The sequence below is a fragment of the Pongo abelii genome, chromosome 9 (genome assembly GCF_028885655.2).
Source record: "Pongo abelii isolate AG06213 chromosome 9, NHGRI_mPonAbe1-v2.0_pri, whole genome shotgun sequence".
In the NCBI taxonomy this organism is placed as follows: Eukaryota; Metazoa; Chordata; class Mammalia; order Primates; family Hominidae; genus Pongo; species Pongo abelii.
In genome coordinates, this window is record NC_071994.2 from 126,968,877 (window position 1) to 126,990,177 (window position 21,301).

At 38.5% G+C, this 21,301-nt stretch overlaps 1 protein-coding gene and 1 non-coding gene across 2 annotated transcripts; one reads left to right on the forward strand and one right to left on the reverse strand.

Moving 5' to 3' along the window:
* Positions 1-10,401: 10,401 nt before the first annotated feature.
* On the reverse strand, positions 10,402-11,340 carry LOC100438770 (olfactory receptor 6X1). The gene has a single exon (XM_002822616.4). It carries the CDS (start codon positions 11,338-11,340, stop codon positions 10,402-10,404), a length of 939 nt encoding a protein of 312 aa, XP_002822662.3.
* Positions 11,341-20,398: 9,058 nt separating this feature from the next.
* Positions 20,399-20,561, forward strand: LOC112135678 (U1 spliceosomal RNA). The gene has a single exon (XR_002916927.1). It is a non-coding gene; the product is annotated as a U1 spliceosomal RNA (small nuclear RNA).
* Positions 20,562-21,301: the final 740 nt, after the last annotated feature.

The following is a 21,301-nucleotide window of genomic DNA, read 5'->3' on the forward strand; positions in this document are numbered from 1 at the left end:
TATTTTCTGTGTACTTGTGGGTATACCTGAACATGAACACATGTTGAATTCTTCAATTTGTTTTCTCTTAGCAGTGGGCCTTGGAGATCTGTTGATAGCGGTAAATAAAAATCTCCCTTATTCCTTCTACTTTCTGCATAACATTCCATAGTCTGAATAGCAATTTGCCTGTTGAAAACATAAGTTTCTATAATTGTTGGGATTACAAACAATGCTATAATGGTCACCCTCTTTGTGCATACATGCAGTAGTACTCTGAGACGGATACTGAGAAAGAGTATTGCTGGGTCAAAGGTTGCACACTTTTAATGAATACTGCCAAGTTTTCCTCCCAAATGAATGCACCTGTTTACACCCTTAACAACAGTATACAAGATTTTTTCCCTGTATCCATGCCCTTACCTCATGTTGCCGAAATTGTAAATCTCAGCCAGTTTAATGGGCAAAAATAATATCTAATTATTTTACTTTGCTTTTCCATCATTAATGGTGAGACTGAACTTTCTTTCATACATTTGTTGGTAATTTGAAGTTTTCCTATGAGTTTTATTTTCCTATTGGACTTTTTGTTTTTTTTAAATTGGTTGTTAGATGTTCTTTATGTATCCTAGATCCTAATGATTTTACATGTATATTGCAAGATATATTAATTTTATGTGTCGACTAAGTTCATAAAAGCCTACTGTGTATAAGATGTTTTTCTCTATAAATCTCATTGAATATTTTTAAATATTAATATTAAATTAATGTTTTCCTTAACTTTCTAGATTATTGTTTAACTTTGTAGTATTAAAGTTTCAAATCTGATACACTTTTTCCCCCGCTTCAAATTAGGTGTTTTATTTAAGAATATCTTTTCTGCACCAAAGTCATAAAGGCTTCTCCTGTATTTTCTTCTGCTACTTTTTGCTTCTCCTTTTTATGGTTAGATTTGGAATTTATTTTTGTGAATGATATAAATTGGGGATTCTAATCTAATATCAGTGATAATCAATTTCTACTTTGAAAACATGGAGTATGAGATATTTACATAATAGAGGATATATTTACATACAAAAGATGTATTCCATATGTGATGCGATCTGAATTCTGTCAGTGCAGTTATCTGGTCCTTCATTTGTCAATGATTTTTTGAGTGACCGCTCTTACAAGACACTGTGGTAGGTATATGGAACAGAATGGAGAATAAGAAAGATGTAATATCTGTTCTTGTTGATCTAACTTTCAAGTGGTGTGTGTGTGTATGATACGAAGGAGTTGGGGAAGAAGAAAACAGTTTAAATAACTTACGCAATTCACTAACTGGTTATTTAATTATGATTAATTAAATTAATTATAATTATTGTAAGTTCTCTAGAGAAATACAGAGTGCTATAAGAACTTGTTACTGGAGGTCCTAATCCTGGTTGTGGTGCTGTTAGAGAGGTAGTTAGGGAAAGCTTTCTTGAATAGTGACATTTGAACTGAGTCTGTGGAATGCCTGGGCAGGCTGAGGCTGGGGGTGAGGTTGGGAGATGGGGTATAAACCAAAAGGTGTCTGAGACAGATCTCAATTGATTTAGAGGTTTATTTTGCCAAGGTTGAGGATGCACCGTGGAAAAGTAGACACAAGTTGCAGTAGGATCTGTGGCCTGTGCTTTTTCCAAAGAGGGTTTTGAGGACTTCAATATTTAAAGCAGAAAGAGCAGGCAGGAGAGGAAGGAGAAAAGGAAAAAAAAGGGGAGGGTAGGCAACTAGCAAGAAGTCCCATTCTTGTGAAGCTCTGACCAGTGCTCAGCAATCCACATTTTACATCTGAAAAGAAAGTAGTGGGGACAAAGTCAATTATGCATAGATCTGCATTTTCTATGAGGTAAAGTAAATGTGAAGTAAAGTAAATGTGCCTAGAAAAAAAAGGAATTTCAGAAACACATGTGTTTAGAAACAAAACAAGAGGAAGGCAGTTTTTGCGTGATTTAGTTCCCAAGCATAGCTTTTCCCTTTGGCATAGTGAGTTTGGGGTCCCAAGATTTTGTTTTCCTTTCACTGAGGTGAGTAAAAAAGAATACTTGAAGTAATGGGAAATAGTGTATATATCACAGCTCTGAAATGGGAAGGAGCTTGGTGTACTGGAGAAACTGAGAAGAGGCTGGTGTGGCTGTGGTCTGACAGCAATAGAGGAATTTGTGAGGCCTGATATTGTGGACAGAGATCAGACCTAATAGACTAATCGTCTTATAGGCCAAATTAACTGCTAAAATTAATGAGAAGCTGGTCAGGTATGGCGGCTCACACACCTGTAATCCCAGCTCTTTGGGAGGTCGAGGCGGGTGGAACACTTGAGCTTAGGAGTTCGAGACCAGCCTAGGAAACATGGTAAAACCCTGTCTCTACAAAAAAAAATGCACACACACACACTCACTTAGCTAGGTGTGGTGGCATGCATCTGTTGTCCCAGCTATTTGGGAGGCTGAGGTGGGAGGATCACTTGAACCCCAGAAGTGGAGGTTGCAGTGAGCCGAGATTGTGCCACTGCACTCCAGCCTGGGCAACAGAGTGAGATGCTGTCTCCAAAAAAAAAATAAATAAATAAATATAAAAATAAAATAAATAAAATTAATGGGAAGCCACTAGAGATTTTTTATTAATTAAGCAACATGATTAGATATGCACCTTTATAAGATCTTTCTGGTCACCGAGGAGAATGGAGGGGACCATGAGTGGATGAGGAGAGATAACTTAGGAAGCTATTACTGTAGATCAGGTACTTGGACTAAAGCATTAATAGTAGATATGGAGGGCATTGGGTTATTTCTTTAAAACTATTTGATGCAGAGCAAAGAACTAATTGTTAGAAAAATGGTTATTGTTAGAAAAATAGGATAGAGAGAGGTTATTTTCCAAAAGTTGAAGAAATGGCAGGGGTAATTAGTAATAGTGAAGTGAGCTCAGCTGAAAGTGTGCATAGGAGTTCCACTCTCCTAGTTGTTCAATCCAAGTCTGGCTGAACACCAAGTATAGAAAGTGAATGGTTCTGGAAGAGCTATTTGTACATGACATTTTTATAATTAGAGTCATTTAGACTTGCAAGACGAATTCGTAATTCTAAGTGACCTGGTGGTGAGCCACTTGGTCAGGCACTAGATTAGATACCTTGATAAGTATATAATTATCTGCATTCAAATGTGTCTGTATTATACTTTATATTTTCTCATATTTGATTTTTACACTCTGGTCCCCAAGTTAGTTGGTCATTTGTGAATACCATGGAGTTATAAGGTCCTGATAAAAACAGAGGTGGCTTTAGAGATATACCTTAAGGAAGACAGCAGGAGATCTAGTCTGAGACACGTTGAGAAAAATGGTCTGTAGCTGGATAAGCTTGGAAAAGACCATATACTCTATCCTCCTTTTGGAAATTTATAATGCATGCGAAGATCCTTAGAAATGAAAAACAAAGCTGAGTTTATTACTTGACCTGTAAGGGAGAACTATATCATTCAATGTGATGGGAGTGAGTCTTTCTGAGTTAAAAGAGGAAAGATGAAATCTAGGATAAGAACGGGAAGTTTTGCTTCAATAAGGCAGGATCTTGAAGACTATCACTGATTGATTAAGTAGAGGATTGTAAAGTAGAGTATTGTTTTGGAATGGCAATTGCTCTGGTTTTCAATAATTATGGGACAGGTCTTTTTTTTTTCTTCCAACTTTTATTTTGGGTCGAGGGAGTACATGTGCAGGTTTGTTATAGGGGTAAATTGCTTGTCACTGAGGTTTGATGCACAAATGATCCCATCACCCAGGTAGTGAGCACAGTACCCAGTAGGTAGTTTTTTGATCCTCACTCTTCTCCCTCCCTCCACCCTCAAGTAGGCCCCAGTGTCCGTTGTCTCCATGGTGTCCATGTGTACTCAATGTTTAGCTCCCACTTATAAGTGAGAACATGTGGTATCTTGTTTTCTGTTCCTGCGTTAATTTGCTTACAATAATGGCTTCCAGCTCCATCCATTTTGCTGCAGAAGACATGATGTCATTCTTTTTTGTGGCTACATAGTATTCCATGGTATATATGTACCACATTTTCTTTATCCAGTCCACCACTGAGGGGTATTTAGGTTGATTCCATGTCTTTGCTATTGTGGAATAGTGCTGCAATGAACATATGTGTGCATGTGTCTTTATGGTAGAATGATTTATATTCTTTTGGGTTTATACCCAGTAATGGGATTGCTGGGTCAAATAGCAATTCTGTTTTACATTCAACAAATCTCCAAATTGCTTTCCACAGTAGCTGAACTAATTTACATTCCCACCAGCAGTGTATATGCATTCCCCTTTCTCTGCAACCTTGCCAGCATCTGTTATTTCTCTTTTACTTTTTAATAATAGCCATTCTGACTGGTATGAGATGGCATCCCATTGTAGTTTTGATTTGTATTTCTTTAATGACTAGTGATGTTGGGCATTTTTTTCCTTGTATTTGTTGGCCACATGTATGTCTTCTTTTGAGAAGTGTCTCTTCATGTCCTTTGCCCATTTTTTAATGGAATTGTTTGTTTTTTGCTTGTTGAATTGTTTAAGTTCCTTATAGATTCTGGATATTAGACTTTTGTCAGGTGCATAATTTTCAAATATTTTCTCCCATTCTGTAGGTTGTCTGTGTACTCTGTTGATAGTTTCTTTTGCTGTGCAGAAGCTCCTTAGTTTAATTAGGTCCCACTTGTCAATTTTTGTTTTTGCTGCAGTTGCCTTTAGAGTCTTCATCATGAAATCTTTGCCAGGTCCTATGTCCAGAATGGTGTTTCCTATGTTTTCTTCTAGGGTTTTTTATAGTTTTAGGTTTTATATTTAAATCTTTCCTCCATCTTGAGTTGATTTTTGTTTATAGTGAAAGGGAGGGATCCAGTTTCAATCTTCTGCATATGGCTAGCCAATTGTCCCAGCATCATTTATTGAATAGGGAGTCCTTTCCCCATTGCTTGTTTTTGTCAACTTTGTTGAAGATCAGATGGTTGCAGGTGTGTGGCTTTATTTCTGGGTTTTCTAACCTGTTCCATTGGTCTCTGTGTCTGTTTCTGTATGGGCACAAGTCTTAATGAATTCCAAGATGGGATGAATAAAGCTATATTGGGTTCAAGGTCATATAGGAGGTACTTTCATACACATATGCTTGAGATTTGGAAATTTTTTTCCCTAACTTAGTGTTATGGATTCTTAGAAGTTCAATAGTGGAGGAACCTACTTAGTCTTTTCTAACTCTGCACTCCCCCCACCCAGTTTGAATTCTGAGTCCGGTTTATGAATATCCTGTGGCATCATGAAAACACTGCTTAAGTGTGTGTATTTTCAAAAACAAATTAACTCTAAAGTTCATTGTTAAAGATTTGTTTCAGGTCTATCCAGGTGCTCAACTTTGTCATTAAAGTTATTGATACTAGAAAAATAATATCCAGGGATCTGGGTAGGTTGTTCGTGATATTGTTTGAATGGATCTTTGTGTAATTCCTTACTCTTCTGGAGAAAAGTAGAATAGGAATGACATTTTGGCTTTAGAGACCTGAGAAACAGTAAGGTATGATGTGAGGTCTCAAGTTCTGTCTTGTCTCTGTGGCCAGGGCTCCTTTTCTTTAAAAGAGTACTCTACGTTCTCTGGACACTGGAGGCCGCCCACAATCTCCTTCATGTCTTTGCCTCCCCTGTAGGTGAAGGAAAGTCAGATTTTAGGCATGGTTCCCTGAAAGTCTTCTTGTAATTCATATCATTCTTGATGTTCAGGAGGCTTCACCATTGGATAGACTTCTGTAACTCTAGGATTTCCAACTCCTAGAACTAATACCCCTGCAGACTACTATAATACCCACCCACATACACACACACATGCACACACACACCCACACGTTTTTTCCCGGTAGAATCAGTACCAGGAACATAGCTTGGTACTTGATATCAATATATCAGTAAGACGTAAACATGCATGAATAAATGTTGTCTATTTTAAGTTTCATGAATTGAAGCCTGGTGGTATTCTCACACCTGTTCTTCCCCCCTTCCTCCTTTTCTTGGATCTGCCAAAATGTTTTTATCCTACCCTCTGTCTGCCATTAGACATGAAAACCTTAGGGTCATAGGCTAGGTCCAGAAAAACTAATAGTTATGAGATTTGAAGGCAAATTTTTAAAAACTTTTTTAAAACAATAATATAACCCAGATGTTCCAACACCTCTAGATTTAGGTTACCTTGAGTACTTGCCCAAGCCCCTGCAAATGTGAAGTGCTTCCTAAAACTTCTGCATATTCTGTGGCCATCTCTGTGAGATTCTCTGTGGGCTGTTTCTAATCCAAATTATGTAATTCCAGACATGAAACGTTATTCCTCCTTGACTCACACACAACACTCACATATATGAATGCATGTGGCATGCATGTTCTGTTCATACATGCATTTGGTAATATAGGAGACTTTACTGAAGGTTTAGGGGGAGACAGATGAACATTGTAGAAATGTGACTTCAAACTGAGCATTAGGCATCCCCATTCTTAAACTGCTTTTTAGGTGCCCTGACTCTGGGGAATTTCCACTGACTTCTTCCCACAGACTCCTCTGCTTTGCTCCATTTTGGGATTCCTTTTTTCTTCCCTTCTCTGTCATTTTCTTTTTTGAGAAATATTAACTATTACCTTTTTTTCCTCATTCAGGGCACTCTAAACCATTCTTTGATGACAGAGCTCATGATAATATTGATGTCCTTAGGTTCTCTCTCTTCCTTTATCTCCAAATGATCTATTTCTCCTGCACAGCTCCAAGACAGTTCCCTCTCTAAGAGAAAATCAGGTACAGCAGTTGAGATAATATTTTTGCCTCATTACATTTTGTTTTGAATTTTCAATTCAATATTAAAAGGAATGTGCAGTGTTGATGAAAGGACTCAAACTGTGTAAAATATTGGAAGAGATTTATTCTGAGCCCAATATGAGTGACCATGGCCTGTGGCACAGCCCTCAGGAGATCCTGAGAACATGTGCCTAAGGTGGTTGGGGCACAGCTTGGATTTATACACTTTAGAGAGACGTGAGACATCAGTCAGATACATTTAAGATATACATTGGTCTGTCCAGAAAGGCAGGACAACTTGAAGTGGGGAGTGGGGGGCTTCCAGGTTATAGGTAGATTTAGAAATGTTCCGATTGGCAATTGGTTGAGAGAGGTATTATCAATAGAAAGGAATGTCTGGGTTATGATAAGGGGTTGTGGAGACCAAAGTTTTATCATGCAAATGAAGCTTCCAGGTAGTAAGCTTCAGAGAGAATAGATTGTACATTTATAAATGTTTCTTATCAGACTTAAGGTTTGTGTTAATGTTAAATGCTGGTTGCTGGTTGGCTTTTCTTGAATTCCAAAAGGGAGGAGGGCATAATGAGGTGTGTCTGACCCCTTCTTCCTGTCATGACCTGAACCAGTCTTTCTGGTTAACTTTGGAGTGCCCTGGCCAAGAGGAGGAGTCCATTCAGATGGTTGAGGGGCCCTTAGAATTTGGTTTACAGCAGTCTTTTTTTTTTTTTTTTTTTTTTAAGTCATAGTTTTAATGGTCTTTTAATGCTAGTTTTTCTTTTTTTTTTTTTTCTTTTATTATTATTATTATTATACTTTAGGTTTTATGGTACATGTGCACAATGTGCAGGTAAGTTACATATGTATACATGTGCCATGCTGGTGCGCTGCACCCACCAAGTCGTCATCTAGCATTAGGTATATCTCCCAATGCTATCCCTCCCCCCTCCCCCCACCCCACAACAGTCCCCGAAGTGTGATGTTCCCCTTCCTGTGTCCATGTGTTCTCATTGTTCAATTCCCACCTATGAGTGAGAATATGCGGTGTTTGGTTTTTTGTTCTTGCGATAGTTTACTGAGAATGATGATTTCCAATTTCATCCATGTCCCTACAAAGGACATGAACTCATCATTTTTTATGGCTGCATAGTATTCCATGGTGTATATGTGCCACATTTTCTTAATCCAGTCTATCATTGTTGGACATTTGGGTTGGTTCCAAGTCTTTGCTATTGTGAATAATGCCGCAATAAACATACGTGTGCATGTGTCTTTTTAGCAGCATGATTTATAGTCCTTTGGGTATATACCCAGTAATGGGATGGCTGGGTCGAATGGAATTTCTAGTTCTAGATCCCTGAGGAATCGCCACACTGACTTCCACAAGGGTTGAACTAGTTTACAGTCCCACCAACAGTGTAAAAGTGTTCCTATTTCTCCACATCCTCTCCTGCACCTGTTGTTTCCTGACTTTTTTATGATTGCCATTCTAACTGGTGTGAGATGGTATCTCACTGTGGTTTTGATTTGCATTTCTCTGATGGCCAGTGATGGTGAGCATTTTTTCATGTGTCTTTTGGCTGCATAAATGTCTTCTTTTGAGAAGTGTCTGTTCATGTCCTTCGCCCACTTTTTGATGTGGTTGTTTGTTTTTTTCTTGTAAATTTGTTGGAGTTCATTGTAGATTCTGGATATTAGCCCTTTGTCAGATGAGTAGATTGTGAAAATTTTCTCCCATTTTGTAGGTTGCCTGTTCACTCTGATGGTAGTTTCTTTTGCTGTGCAGAAGCTCTTGAGTTTAATTAGATCCCATTTGTCAATTTTGGCTTTTGTTGCCATTGCTTTTGGTGTTTTAGACATGAAGTCCTTGCCCATGCCTATGTCCTGAATGGTAATGCCTAGGTTTTCTTCTAGGGTTTTTATGGTTTTAGGTCTAACATTTAAGTCTTTAATCCATCTTGAATTGATTTTTGTATACAGTGTAAGGAAGGGATCCAGTTTCAGCTTTCTACATATGGCTAGCCAGTTTTCCCAGCACCATTTATTAAATAGGGAATCCTTTCCCCATTTCTTGTTTTTGTCAGGTTTGTCAAAGATCAGATAGTTGTAGATATGTGGCATTATTTCTGACGGCTCTGTTCTGTTCCATTGATCTATATCTCTGTTTTGGTACCAGTACCATGCTGTTTTGGTTACTGTAGCCTTGTAGTATAGTTTGAAGTCAGGTAGTGTGATGCCTCCAGCTTTGTTCTTTTGGCTTAGGATTGACTTGGCGATGCGGGCTCTTTTTTGGTTCCATATGAACTTTAAAGTAGTTTTTTCCAATTCTGTGAAGAAAGTCATTGGTAGCTTGATGGGGATGGCATTGAATCTGTAAATTACCTTGGGAAGGATGGCCATTTTCATGATATTGATTCTTCCTACCCATGAGCATGGAATGTTCTTCCATTTGTTTGTATCCTCTTTTATTTCCTTGAGCAGTGGTTTGTAGTTCTCCTTGAAGAGGTCTTTCACATCCCTTGTAAGTTGGATTCCTAGGTATTTTATTCTCTTTGAAGCAATTGTGAATGGGAGTTCACTCATGATTTGGCTCTCTGTTTGTCTGTTGGGGAGATGGATTTGAGACTTTGCCTCCCATTTTTCTTGGCTGCAGCATTCAATTAAAGCCTTCTTCCCTGGCAATGCTCAGTGACTCAGTGATTGATGTTCTGTGCAGCAAGCACCAGGACCTGACTGAACCCTGGGGGTTTCAGTGACAATCCTACATGTGAGCCCTGAACTTCATGTAACCTTGGGGCTGCATTTTCCAGTAGGAAAGTGTTTCTAAATATGTTGGCTCTGAGACTTTTCTTAGCTTCCTAGGTACATGGTCTACTTATATTGGAGCCCAGAAACTGCTGTAATCCATGAACTGTAAATGGAAACTTTTTACAAGATGTTCTCAAGTTTTGGTATTATCTGAGGATGAACACCTCTAAGTTTATCTAAAAATTTGTATTATTTCAAGATGGAAGTCCCCTTATTGAGATATTATGAAACAAAAAGCTGATTCATTTCAAACATTTTGGAAGGATCATTAGAATTATTAGAAGTCTGTAGCGTGCTTCTCTTATGATAAAGATGATAGCAACTAAGAAAATGAGATGTGGAATGTTTTATGTTTTTGACAAGAAGATGAGGCAAAGAGGGTTGTCATAAAAAAAGATGGTGGTCATAAACAAAGAGGGAGACAGGATTCCTTATACATTTTTAAAGTTGTTGACATTTGTCTCTGACCTTAGTGGTTTCTACTTTCAGTTTGCAGTTGACAAGTCCAGAGTTCTACGTCATGCATCTGAGGATATCCTGGGACTTCCTTGTTGAAGAATTACATTGTTTCTTCTCAAGAAAAACTCCTAGTTCATTTACATGTAACAAGTTCTCATAGGAGACCTTAACCATCATGGTTTGCTTTTGCATCTTTATCTTACTATAGCATTGAATCAGAACTTCTGGGATTCGGGGGGAGCCTGTTTTACCAAACTTCTCCAAAATCCTCTCTCAACTTTCATTGTTTTTATCTGCGTTAAGCTCATTTTGATGTGTTGCATGTTTTACTTTGCATGACCAGTCTTTGGGCAAGTCATTGCCTTTCTTAAGGCTCCCTTCACCTCCTTGTTTCTAACAGTATAAATAAAGGGATTCAGAAGGGGGGTGAGGATAGTATTTAGCACAGACACCACCTTATTAATCTTAAAGGAGGAGTGTGCTGTGGGTCTTAGGTACATGAACAGAACAGCCCCGTAGAGCAGGGAGACAACTGTCAGGTGCGAAGCACAGGTAGAGAAAGTCTTTTGGCGGCCAGTGCCTGAAGGAATTCGTCGGATTGTGGACAGAATGTAGATATAAGAAATCATATTAAAGAGAAGTGACCCTAGGATCACAAGGATGGTTGCTATGACACCCAGGAGTTCCAAAATGCTGGTGTCTACGCAGGCTGCTTTCAAAATGGGCCCAACATCACAGCAGAAATGATTGATAACATTATTGCCACAGAATGGCAACTGGATGAGCAGCAGCATCTGACAAAAGACAATGGTGAAGCCCACCACCCAGGAGCTCAGGGCCAGCTGCAGGCAGAGTTTGCTGGTCATGATGGTGGGGCAGCGAAGGGGCTTGCAGATGGCCAGGTAGCGGTCAAAAGACATGATAGTGAGGATCAAGAACTCGGTGGTGCCCAGGAAGAAGTGGAAGAAGGCCTGCAGCAGGCAGCAGGAAATGCAGATTACTGTTCTTGCCACTACAAAGGTTTCTAGCAGTTTGGGGATGACTGTGGTGGTGTACCAGATCTCTAGGAAAGACAAGTTACAAAGGAAGAAGTACATTGGAATTTGTAGCCTGGGCTCAGCCCACACAATGGCAATAATAAGCCCATTGCCTGCAAGGGTTAATATGTAGGTGAGAAAGATTGCAATAGAGAGAGGTGTTTGTAGGCCTTGGATAACAGGAAAGCCTAGGAGGATGAATTCTGTGATTACCGTGCCATTTCTCATGTCCCTTGATACCCTGGAAAGACAAGCAAGAAAGTAGCTCCTTAGACTCTTAGAGCACAGTTGATTATAGTTGGGACAAAAAATAAGGAGGATTCTGACTATGTAAGGTCCCTCAGGACCTGACTCTATTTCAGGTCCTCCCTCACCCACATACAAATGTGTGCTGGCCACCCCTTCTTTACTGATGATTTGGCTGGTTCTTTTGTCAGCAAAACCAGCTTCTAATGGACTTTCAATGTATTAAATACACTTGATGAATGCAAAGTATTTTTTCACCCTTATACAACTATGAGAATAATCATGTTAAATGTGGTTGCTTACTGTCAATTATTCATATGACTATTTTAAATACATAGTGTGTATAACAACATATGTACATAAACATGGCTGTGAGTTCATAAGAAATTAATCCCTACTGTCTGAAAAAGAGTTACTGATTATATTACAGATACGTTTAAGGAAGCCATTATTGTGTGTGGGTGTGAGTTTGTGTTTAAAATAACCCCAAATCATTGCTATTATATTAGTGGTGAGATACAAGTTAGATAACAGAACAGGTGTTTTTCTAAAGAATCCACTTCCACATTCTAGTTCAGACTCCTTTGTTAAAGGTATCGAAAATAGCATTTAAAACGAAATGAATAAAACTGTTTAGGAAGTAGAGAAATATTCAAGTCAAATTCAAAATTTCAGAATAAGCTGAGTCAAAGCCTGTTATATGGAAGCACCTAATAAATGTATATGGGATAAAGATCTGCAGAAACTAATCTACAAAAGTGAAAGGTTAGCAAATGCTAAGGATAACAAAATGGAAACTCTGAAAAGTACATTTTTGTCAAAACTTTTTTTGTGACTAAATGTCTTTTTATACCAAGTAAAGTATTTCTATTTGTATATGCAAATTCATGGGCTGAGAACATCCTTTCTGTTCTACCAAAATTCAGTAGAAAATAGTAAAACTACTTCCTTTCTTATCGAGGCTATTCTTCCATATGGGTTTCCTTTGAAATGGGTAAGACAAATTACTGTGAAATGAATTTCACAATTTTCAAAGTACATAAGAAACTTAGCATGAAAGAGGCAACTTAACAGTCATTGATAGGTTGTTTCATTCTTCCCTCATGTGAGATAACTGTAATTCTCTGAGGGCTTGCTTAGGGAAGAAAAACACTTTCTCCCACCTCTTTTCTAGACCAGGAAAAGATTCTTTGTCTACAATGTCACAAGCTCTAGTGCCTTTCCATAAAACGATGAGAGACAGAGAAGTATTTGAATTTGCACTAATGGCCAATATAACTGGCCACGAACCTGGTCTCTTTATATAGGATAGATATAGAATTATCTTCATTCCCCATGCAGAGAAGAGTGGCAATCTCTATAGCTCAATATAACATTTCCAAGGGCTACACATTCTACCACTTGGAGAATTAGACCTATGAATTCCACAAGCATTTGTTGAGAGCTTACTATGCTTCAAGTCCTGCTAGGCAATTAAACAGCTTATCAGATAGATAGATAGATAGATAGATAGATAGATAGATAGATACTATATATAGTATAATAATTACAACATGACTCAGTGAGGGAAAGTGTAGAGTTGTGCACAGATTGTTTTAGAAACACTTAGAAGGGACTCTTCACCATCTTTAGCAGGGGTTAAGGAAGTTTTTCTAAAGAAGGAGAGGCCTGAGTCCTAGAGTTCAATAGGAAAAGAAAGTGAAGTAAGGAGAGAGGGGGAATGCATTCCAGACAAGGATTCAGTTTTTGTGAAATAGAACCAGAGCAGAGAATTTCACTTGAGCTGGAGCTGGGGATCAGGCTTGTCCTGGCACTTATGGTAAATTAACAGTTAGAACAGTTTACATGAGAGATTCATGAAGCTTTTGGAGGAAAGAATCTTGAGTCAGGGAGTTTGCAAGTGTGTGTGTGTGTGTGTGTGTGTGTGTGTGTGTGAAGTATGGTGTCAGCCATTCTCTGTAACATATGTACATGTGGATCTAAGCTTTATGGAGGAAGGGGCTGCAGGTGGTATATGAATGACCTCTTTTGAGATTCTGGTCACAGACAGCACTGCTGTGGTATCCAGGTGACCACATGGGACACATACAGGGGACAGACATACTCTCTCTGCTTTTGTCAGGAACATGGCTTGGTTTGGTAGCATGAGGGCCCAGGAGTAGCAGCAGCAGTGGCAGCAGAAATGATAACAGCAGAAGTGGCAGTGCCTGGCGAGGGGGCTGGTCCACAGCAGAAGGAATGCTGAGCAAGTAGAAGTGGCAGAAATGAGGAATCAGGCAGTAGGTGTCCTGACAGCTGCACGGACTGGGTTTTGAGCACATAAGAAGTTTTGTGAGATGTAGAGGGAGGTGGGGATGTCTCGAGTTAGCAGGTAAAAGTAATATTCAGAGAAACACAGAAAAGCAACCCAAGGATCCTAAAGTTATAGAGCTGAGATACTGGAATAAACACTGTAGTCTATATGCCTATTACAATTCAATCCTACACTCTAGACTTTTTTTTTTCCTTTAAAAAAGTCACAATGTATAGGGTCAAATGTATAAGGTCAAATGGATTCCTCCATATCCACCAGGGTCCAAGTCACCAGATCCTGTTAACTTTACTTCTTACTCACTCTCTAGTGTGTGTCCTTCTTTCCGTCTCTCCTCGGCTCCGGTAAATCATGCTGTCATCTCCCATCAGGATTCGAACACAGCCTCCTAACAGGACTCCCTGTCTCCTGACTTGCTGTGCTCTTTCCTACCCATGTTTCAAACTGTAGCAAGGGGGACCATTCTAATTCTGACTATGCCACTCCTCAGAATCTTGAAGTTAACATCCCAGACTCCTCAGCATGACATTTAAGACCACCGATGATCTGGTCTTACCTACCTTTCCAGCATGATTTTCTGCCATTTGCCATTTTTCCTTCTGCCTTCCATCTTCTATGCTCCACACTTACTGAATTACTCAGGTTTAGAGGTTAACAAACTATTGCCCTGTTTTTGTAAAGTTTCACTAAAACATAGCCACACTCATCTGTTTACCTATTGCCTGTGGCTGCTTTTGTGCTATAATGGTGAAGTTTGGTAATTGTGACAGAGACCATATGAGCCTCAAAGTCTAAACTGTTTGCTATCTGGCCCTTTACAGAAACAGCTGGCTGACTCCTGCTCTAGTTCCCCAATTATGCCATCTTCTTTCTTGCCTCCCAGTCATTGCACATGCTGTTCTCTTCACCAGAAATACCCTTCCGGACTTTCTCCATTATTTGGCTAAGTCTTGTCTGAATTCTAGATTTAAGTTTAGGAGCCACCTCCATGGGAAGCCTTCCTTAACTTACCATCTCTAGTCCAGTTAAGGTGCTGCTCCTACACACTTTCCTAATGCCCTGTGCATATCTATACCTGAACACTTCGGAGAATTGTGTTTATTGTTTGCTTGGCTTCTGCTATAGACTCTATGCCCCTTGCAGGCAGCAATAGTGTCTGCAGGGCCGAAGCATAGGGCTTGACACAAAATAAGCTCTCAAAACATGTTTTCTAAATGATTATATAAATGGATAGCTTGTTGACACTCTGTCCCCAGTTACCTAGAAGTTTATGGAAACTGACACATGCACATGTTTATACATGTCACCGTTTCCTGTATTTCAAATGCTCAAGTCGTATCATAACAGGGACTCTTTGCTAAATAATTTGTCTCCAAGTTTGCTGCTGCTTCCAACTTTTTCTGATGTGAGTTTTGCCACATGAAAACCTTTCTGCTCCATCTTTCCATAATCAGGGATATGCTGGTGTTTTGTTTTGTTTTTACTGTGTTCTGGTTCTTTTCCCAGCTTCTTCAGGCTGCCTGAGTACAGATAATTTTCTTAACTCATTTAATGCTCAATAGCTTGAAATTGTATTGAGTCATTTTTTTCTGAGTTTTGTTGTGCAATAAAGAATCCCACATTTTCTAAAACTTTTTATAGTTTTAGAAGAAGACAAAAAGAATAAAAGTATTAACATATTTTCTTCTCTGGATAAGAGCAAAATGTTCCAAGTCTTGTTTGTTTATTTATTTGTTTGTTTTTAAATTGTTGATGAAGACCAATTTCAATTTTCAAGACTTTGATTATGGAATAAATTTGAATATGCCCAGTGGTGTAGAACTCTAAAACAGAAACATTAAGTACGTATAGAATAAGCTTCACAAAGAGAAATAAACCAAGATTCATCACTCAGGGGACTTGTGCTAAGCTGAAACTTGAATTAAGAACCAGTTTGAAATTCATTTCAAGGACTGATGGTTCTAGGTAAGATGTGGTGAATAAAGACTGCTTTTCATTGAGGAAGATCCAAGTCCAGGTCATTGTGATGACTTTTCTACATGATAACAAAATTGATTTATTAGGATTTACTTTAAGACTTCAAGGGGTCAAGTCTAGCTGTAGCAATTCATTCTAGAGAAAAGCAAAGGTTTTTCCAAAATAGTACTCTTTCTCGGTGACAAAGCAATACTTACAGCACTACTGATTTCCTGCAAAACACTTCCAGCCCCAAGGTGTGTCCTTGTCCACAGTAGACTGACAGAAAAGGAGAGCTGGGTTATAAAGGCAGTATAATTGGAACAGAAAATTTTTCTTTTTTGTTCTGCACAGAAAATGAATCTCTTTTTCTATACTTTAATGCAAGTGTCCTTATGCATTACTGAATTCTATTCATAAAGCTTTCATGACACAGCAAGTTTTCTTCAGCATTTAGGAGAATTGTATTGAGAGTAATTAATTCATCTGTTCCTGCTAGGTCAGGGTATCTTCTCTGAAAATAACAGTTTGTTAGTGGGACATTTTCACAGGTTCCTGTGAGACATCAGTCTCCATGGATTTGCTCCAGAGAGTCCCAGGAGACGGGGAAGTTCTCACTAAAAGTTTATTCACAAGTCAAGCTGAGGAATTTGTAGTTTTCTAAATTCTAATTGGTACCAATCATTCCTGCACTCCTGAGGTAATTAACTAAAGTCTGAGAATCTTTTAATTTTATAAGTTTTTAGATCTTGGATTTCTCAGTTCTCCAAGAAGGAAAATTATTGACATCTTAATAAATAAATGGGGTCCTTTAATGAACTTAATTGAATCAAAGGTAGTCAATTTGGTCAATAATATAAGAATGGCCATGTATTCAGAAATGTGAGAGTGAACAGAATAGAAATTGCATTCAATTTTCTTGTGAACTATCTTATGGGGATAAATGAAAAGACAGGGGCCTAAAGTATTGAGGGTCATATAGAGAGTTCGTGGATATTGCATGTATAACTAATTATTGGGGAAGGCTCTCTGCAAAACGGGAACATAAGAGTTGGAATTGTAACTTGAAAATCAATGCTAATGAGGATAATTTAAGTAGAAATAAAATACACTCATTTTTAAATATACAGTTTGAAGAGTTTTGACAGATGTATGCACACATGTAATCACCACTTCAATTAAGATACAGAATTTTCTTAGCACTTTGAAAAAATTCTTTTGTGCTCATTTGCAGTTCTATCTCAGGACTCTCTCTCCCACCCCAACAACCACTGCCTGATTTCTATGTCTGTAGATTAGTGTCACCTATTGCATGATTTTTATGTAAATGGAATCATATGGTATGTGTATTCTTTTGTGTCAGGGTGCTTTCACTTAGCAAAATGTTTTTGAGATTCATCCACATTGTTAAGTATAAAAAGCTAATTCCTTTAAAGTGCTGAGTTTCAGGGTGCCACGGCTCATGCCTGTAATCCTAGTTCTTTGTGAGGCCTAGGGGGTTGGATTTCTTGAGCCCAGAAGTTCAAGACCAGCCTGGGAAACATGGTGAAACCAAGTCTTTACAAAAAATAAAAAATTAGCTGGGCATGGTGGCATGTGCCTGTAGTCTCAGCTACTTGGGAGGCTGAGGTAGGAGGAATGCTTAAGCCCGAGAGGTTGAAGCCACAGTGATCCATGATCATTTCAGTGCTCTTCAGCCTAGGAAACAGAGTGAGACTCTGTCTCAAAAAAAAAAAAAAAAAATAGTGCTGAGTTTCCATTGTATGAATATACACATCTTATTTATTCATGTATTAGTCAATGAGTGTTTGGGTTGTTTTAGTTTTTACTATTATACATAAAGTCGTGGTGAACACTCATGTAGGAATATTTTTGTGGGTGTCTATTTTTATTTACTTTAGGTACATGACTAAAAGTGAAATTCCTGAGTCATAAGGTCTGTGTATGTTCCACTTTTTGAGAAACAGCCAACCTGTTTTCCAATGAGGTTGCACCATTTCACAGGCCCATCAACTATATGAGAGTTCTAGTTGTTCCACATTTTCACCAACATTTGCTGTTGTCAGTTTAAAAAAATTATATATGATAGTAGGGGTTGGATTTTCTCATTTTTAATTTAATTTGCATTTCCCTGATGACCAGTGATGTTGAACACATTTTCATATGCTTATTAACAGTTTCTGTATCATTTTTGTGAAGTTAGTTTAAATATTTTACCCATTTAAAAATAGATAATTTTTGTTTTTTATTATTGAGTCATACAATTGCTTTATTCTAAAGCAGGACATGCACCTGTAATCCTAGCATTTTGGGAGGCATACGTGGAGGATTGCTTGAGGCCAGGAGTTCAAGACCATCCTGGGCAACATAGTGAGACACTGTCTCTACAAAAAATTAAAAAGTAGCTGGGCATGGTAGTGCACACCTGTCATCCTAGCTACTCGGGAGGCTGAGGCAGGAGGATTGCTTGAGCCCAGAAGTTTGAGGCTGCAGTGAGCCATGGTTGTACCACTGCACTTCAGCCTGTGCAACAGAGCGAGACTGTCTCTCTAAAAAAAAGTTCTTGGCCCGGCGTGATGGCTCATGCCTGTAATCCCAGCACTTTGGGAGGCCGAGGTGAGTGGATCACAAGGTCAGGAGATCGAGACCATCCTGGCTAACACAGTGAAACCCCATCTCTACTAAAAATATAAAAAATTAGCCGGGCTTGGTGGCAGGCGCCTGTAGTTCCAGCTACTCGGGAGGCTGACGCAGGAGAATGGCGTGAACCCGGGAGGCGGAGCTTGCAGTGAGCTGAGATTGCGCTGTGTGATCTCGCCTGTGACAGGAGGGAATACTTTGAAGATTTCTGAAATTCCTTGAAAGCCTTTTCTCATGGTCTTGGTTGTTAGCGCTTTGCTCTATTTGAGTTATAAAATCTCTCTAGCAAGTGGCTGCTCTATAGCCTGTGTGTATTTCTGTCTTGAAAATGCTTTTTCTTTTTCTACCACATGACCAGGCTGCAGATTTTCGAAATTTTTTCCTCTGCTTCCCTTTTAATTGTAAGTTCCAACTTTAAGTCATTCCTTTGCTTCCACATCTGATTGTAGGCTGTTAGAAGCAGCCACACCACAGTTTGAATACGTTGCTGCTTAAAAATTTCTCCACCAGATACCTTGGGTCATCATTCTTATGTTCAACCTTCACAAATCCCTAGGACATGGACAAAATGCTGTGAAGTTTTTTGCTAGAGCATAACAAGGGTGACTTTTATTCCCATTCCCAATAAATTCCTTATTTCAGTCTGAGACCTCATCAGCCTGGCCTTCACTCTCCATGTTTCTATCAGCATTTTGGTCACAACCTCTTAACAAGTCTCTAAAAAATCCTAATTTTTCCCTCATCTTCCAGTTTTCTTCAGAAACATCCAATCTCTTTCAACTTCTGCCAGTTATCCATTCCAAAGCACCTTCCCCACTTTCAGGTATCTTCATAGAAAACCCCACTCCTGGTACCAATTTTATGTATTAGTCTGTTTTACATTGTTCTAAAGGAATACCTGAGACTGAGTAATTCATAAAGAAAAGAGGTTTATTTGGCCCACAGTTCTGAAGACTGTGCAGGAAACATGGTACCAGCATCTGCTTCTGGGGTGGGTCTCTGGAAGCTTTGACTCATGACAGAAGGCAAAGGGGGATCAGATGTGTCACATGGTAAGAGGGGGAGCAAGAGAGAGGAAAGGGTACCATACTCTTTTAAATAACCAGCTCTCATGTGAACTGATAGAATGAGAATTCACCCATTACCATGAGGATAGCACCAAGCCATTCATAAGGGATCCTCCCCATGACCCAAGCACCTCCCACCAGTCCCTACTTCCAACATTGGAGATCACATTTAAACATGAGATTTGGACAGGACAAACATCCAAACTTTGTCAAGGATTACTATCCAAAATATATAAGGAAGTCCTCCAACTCAGTAGCAAAAAAACAAAAAACAACCCCACAATAATCTAATTAAAAAATGGGCAAAGGACTTGAGTAAACATTTCTTCAAAGAAGACATATGAAGGAACAACAGATATCTGAAAAGGTGCTTAATATCACAAACCATCAGGAAAATGCAAACCAAAATTATGATGAGCTATCACTTCATATCTTTTAGGATGACTACTATGAAAAAATAACAAATGTTGGCAAGAATGTGGATAAGAGTAAACCCTTATGTACCATTGGTAGTAATGTAAATTGCTGCATCCACTGTAGTAAACAATATGGAGGTTCCTTAACAAATTAAAAATACAATGACCTCATGATCTAGCAATTCCACTTCTGGCTATATCTCCAAATGAGTTGAAATCAGTATCTCAAAAATATATCTGCATCCTATGTTTATTTCAGCATTATTCACAATAGCCAAGACATGGAAGCAACCTAAATGTCCATCAATGGATGAATGGATAAGGAAAATACATACAATAGAATATTATTCAGCCTTAATGAAGAAGGAAATCCTGCCATTTGTGACAGCATAGGTGAACCTGAAGGACATAATGCTAAGTGAAATAGACCATATAAAGTACAAATACTACATGATACCACTTATATAATTAATCTAAAATAGTCAAACACATAAAAGCCAAAAGTGGAATAGTGTTTCCAGGGACCGGAAGGGAGAGGAGAACACGGAAGTATTAGTGAAAATGTACAAAATTTCAGTTACACAAGATGAATAAACAGTCCTAGAAATTGACTCTATAGTATAATACCTATAGTTAAGAATCTTGTATTAATACTTACCTGGCAGAGGTGATACCATGATCATGAAGGTGGTTTTCCCAGGGCGAGGCTGATCCATTCACTCTGGATGTGCTGACCCCTGTGATTTCCCCAAATGTGGCAAACTTCACTGCATAATTTGTGGTAGTAGGGGACTGTGTTCATGCTTTCCCCTCAAAAAAAAAAAAAAAAAAGAACGCTGTATTGTATAGTTAATAATTTGCTAAGAGGGTAATCTTAAGTGTTCTTATAATAAACAAACAAAATGATAATAATAAATAGAGAAGGTTGGAAGAAACTTTCTGAGATGATGGATAGGCCTATGGTGTGGACTGAGGTGATGATTTCGTTGGTGAATCTTTATCTCCAAACTCATTTGCATGTTCACAAATCTCAATAAACACCAAACAATATAAACCAAAGAAAACTATACCTACACATATCATAATTAAATTACTGAAAATCAGTGATAAAGGGGGGCTTTTCTTCCCTTCATGCCCACCTTGTGGTTTTCAACTGCAAGAAGGCAAGCTAGCTGTTTAAACATGAATCTGGGCAGGAGGAGGGGAAGGGGCCTCTGTGAAGTTTTGAATCAAGACTGGATATATTAAGGTGTATACATTAATATACATAGATTTTGTATGTCAATCATACATCAATAAAGTGGTTAAAAAGGAAGTTTTATATTTACAGTCATACTTACCATGTCCAGTGGCCTTCTGTGTGTGTGTATGTAGATCTGAATTTTGATTACTTTTTGGCCTCAAGAAATTCCTTTAACATTACTAGCAGTGAAGTTGTGATGACAAAAATTTTTCTGATTTTTTTTAGTTTGAAAATCTATTTATGTAATATTTATTTTTGAAGAATGTTTTTAGAGGATATAGAATTCTAAGTTGATAGTTTATTCTCCCTT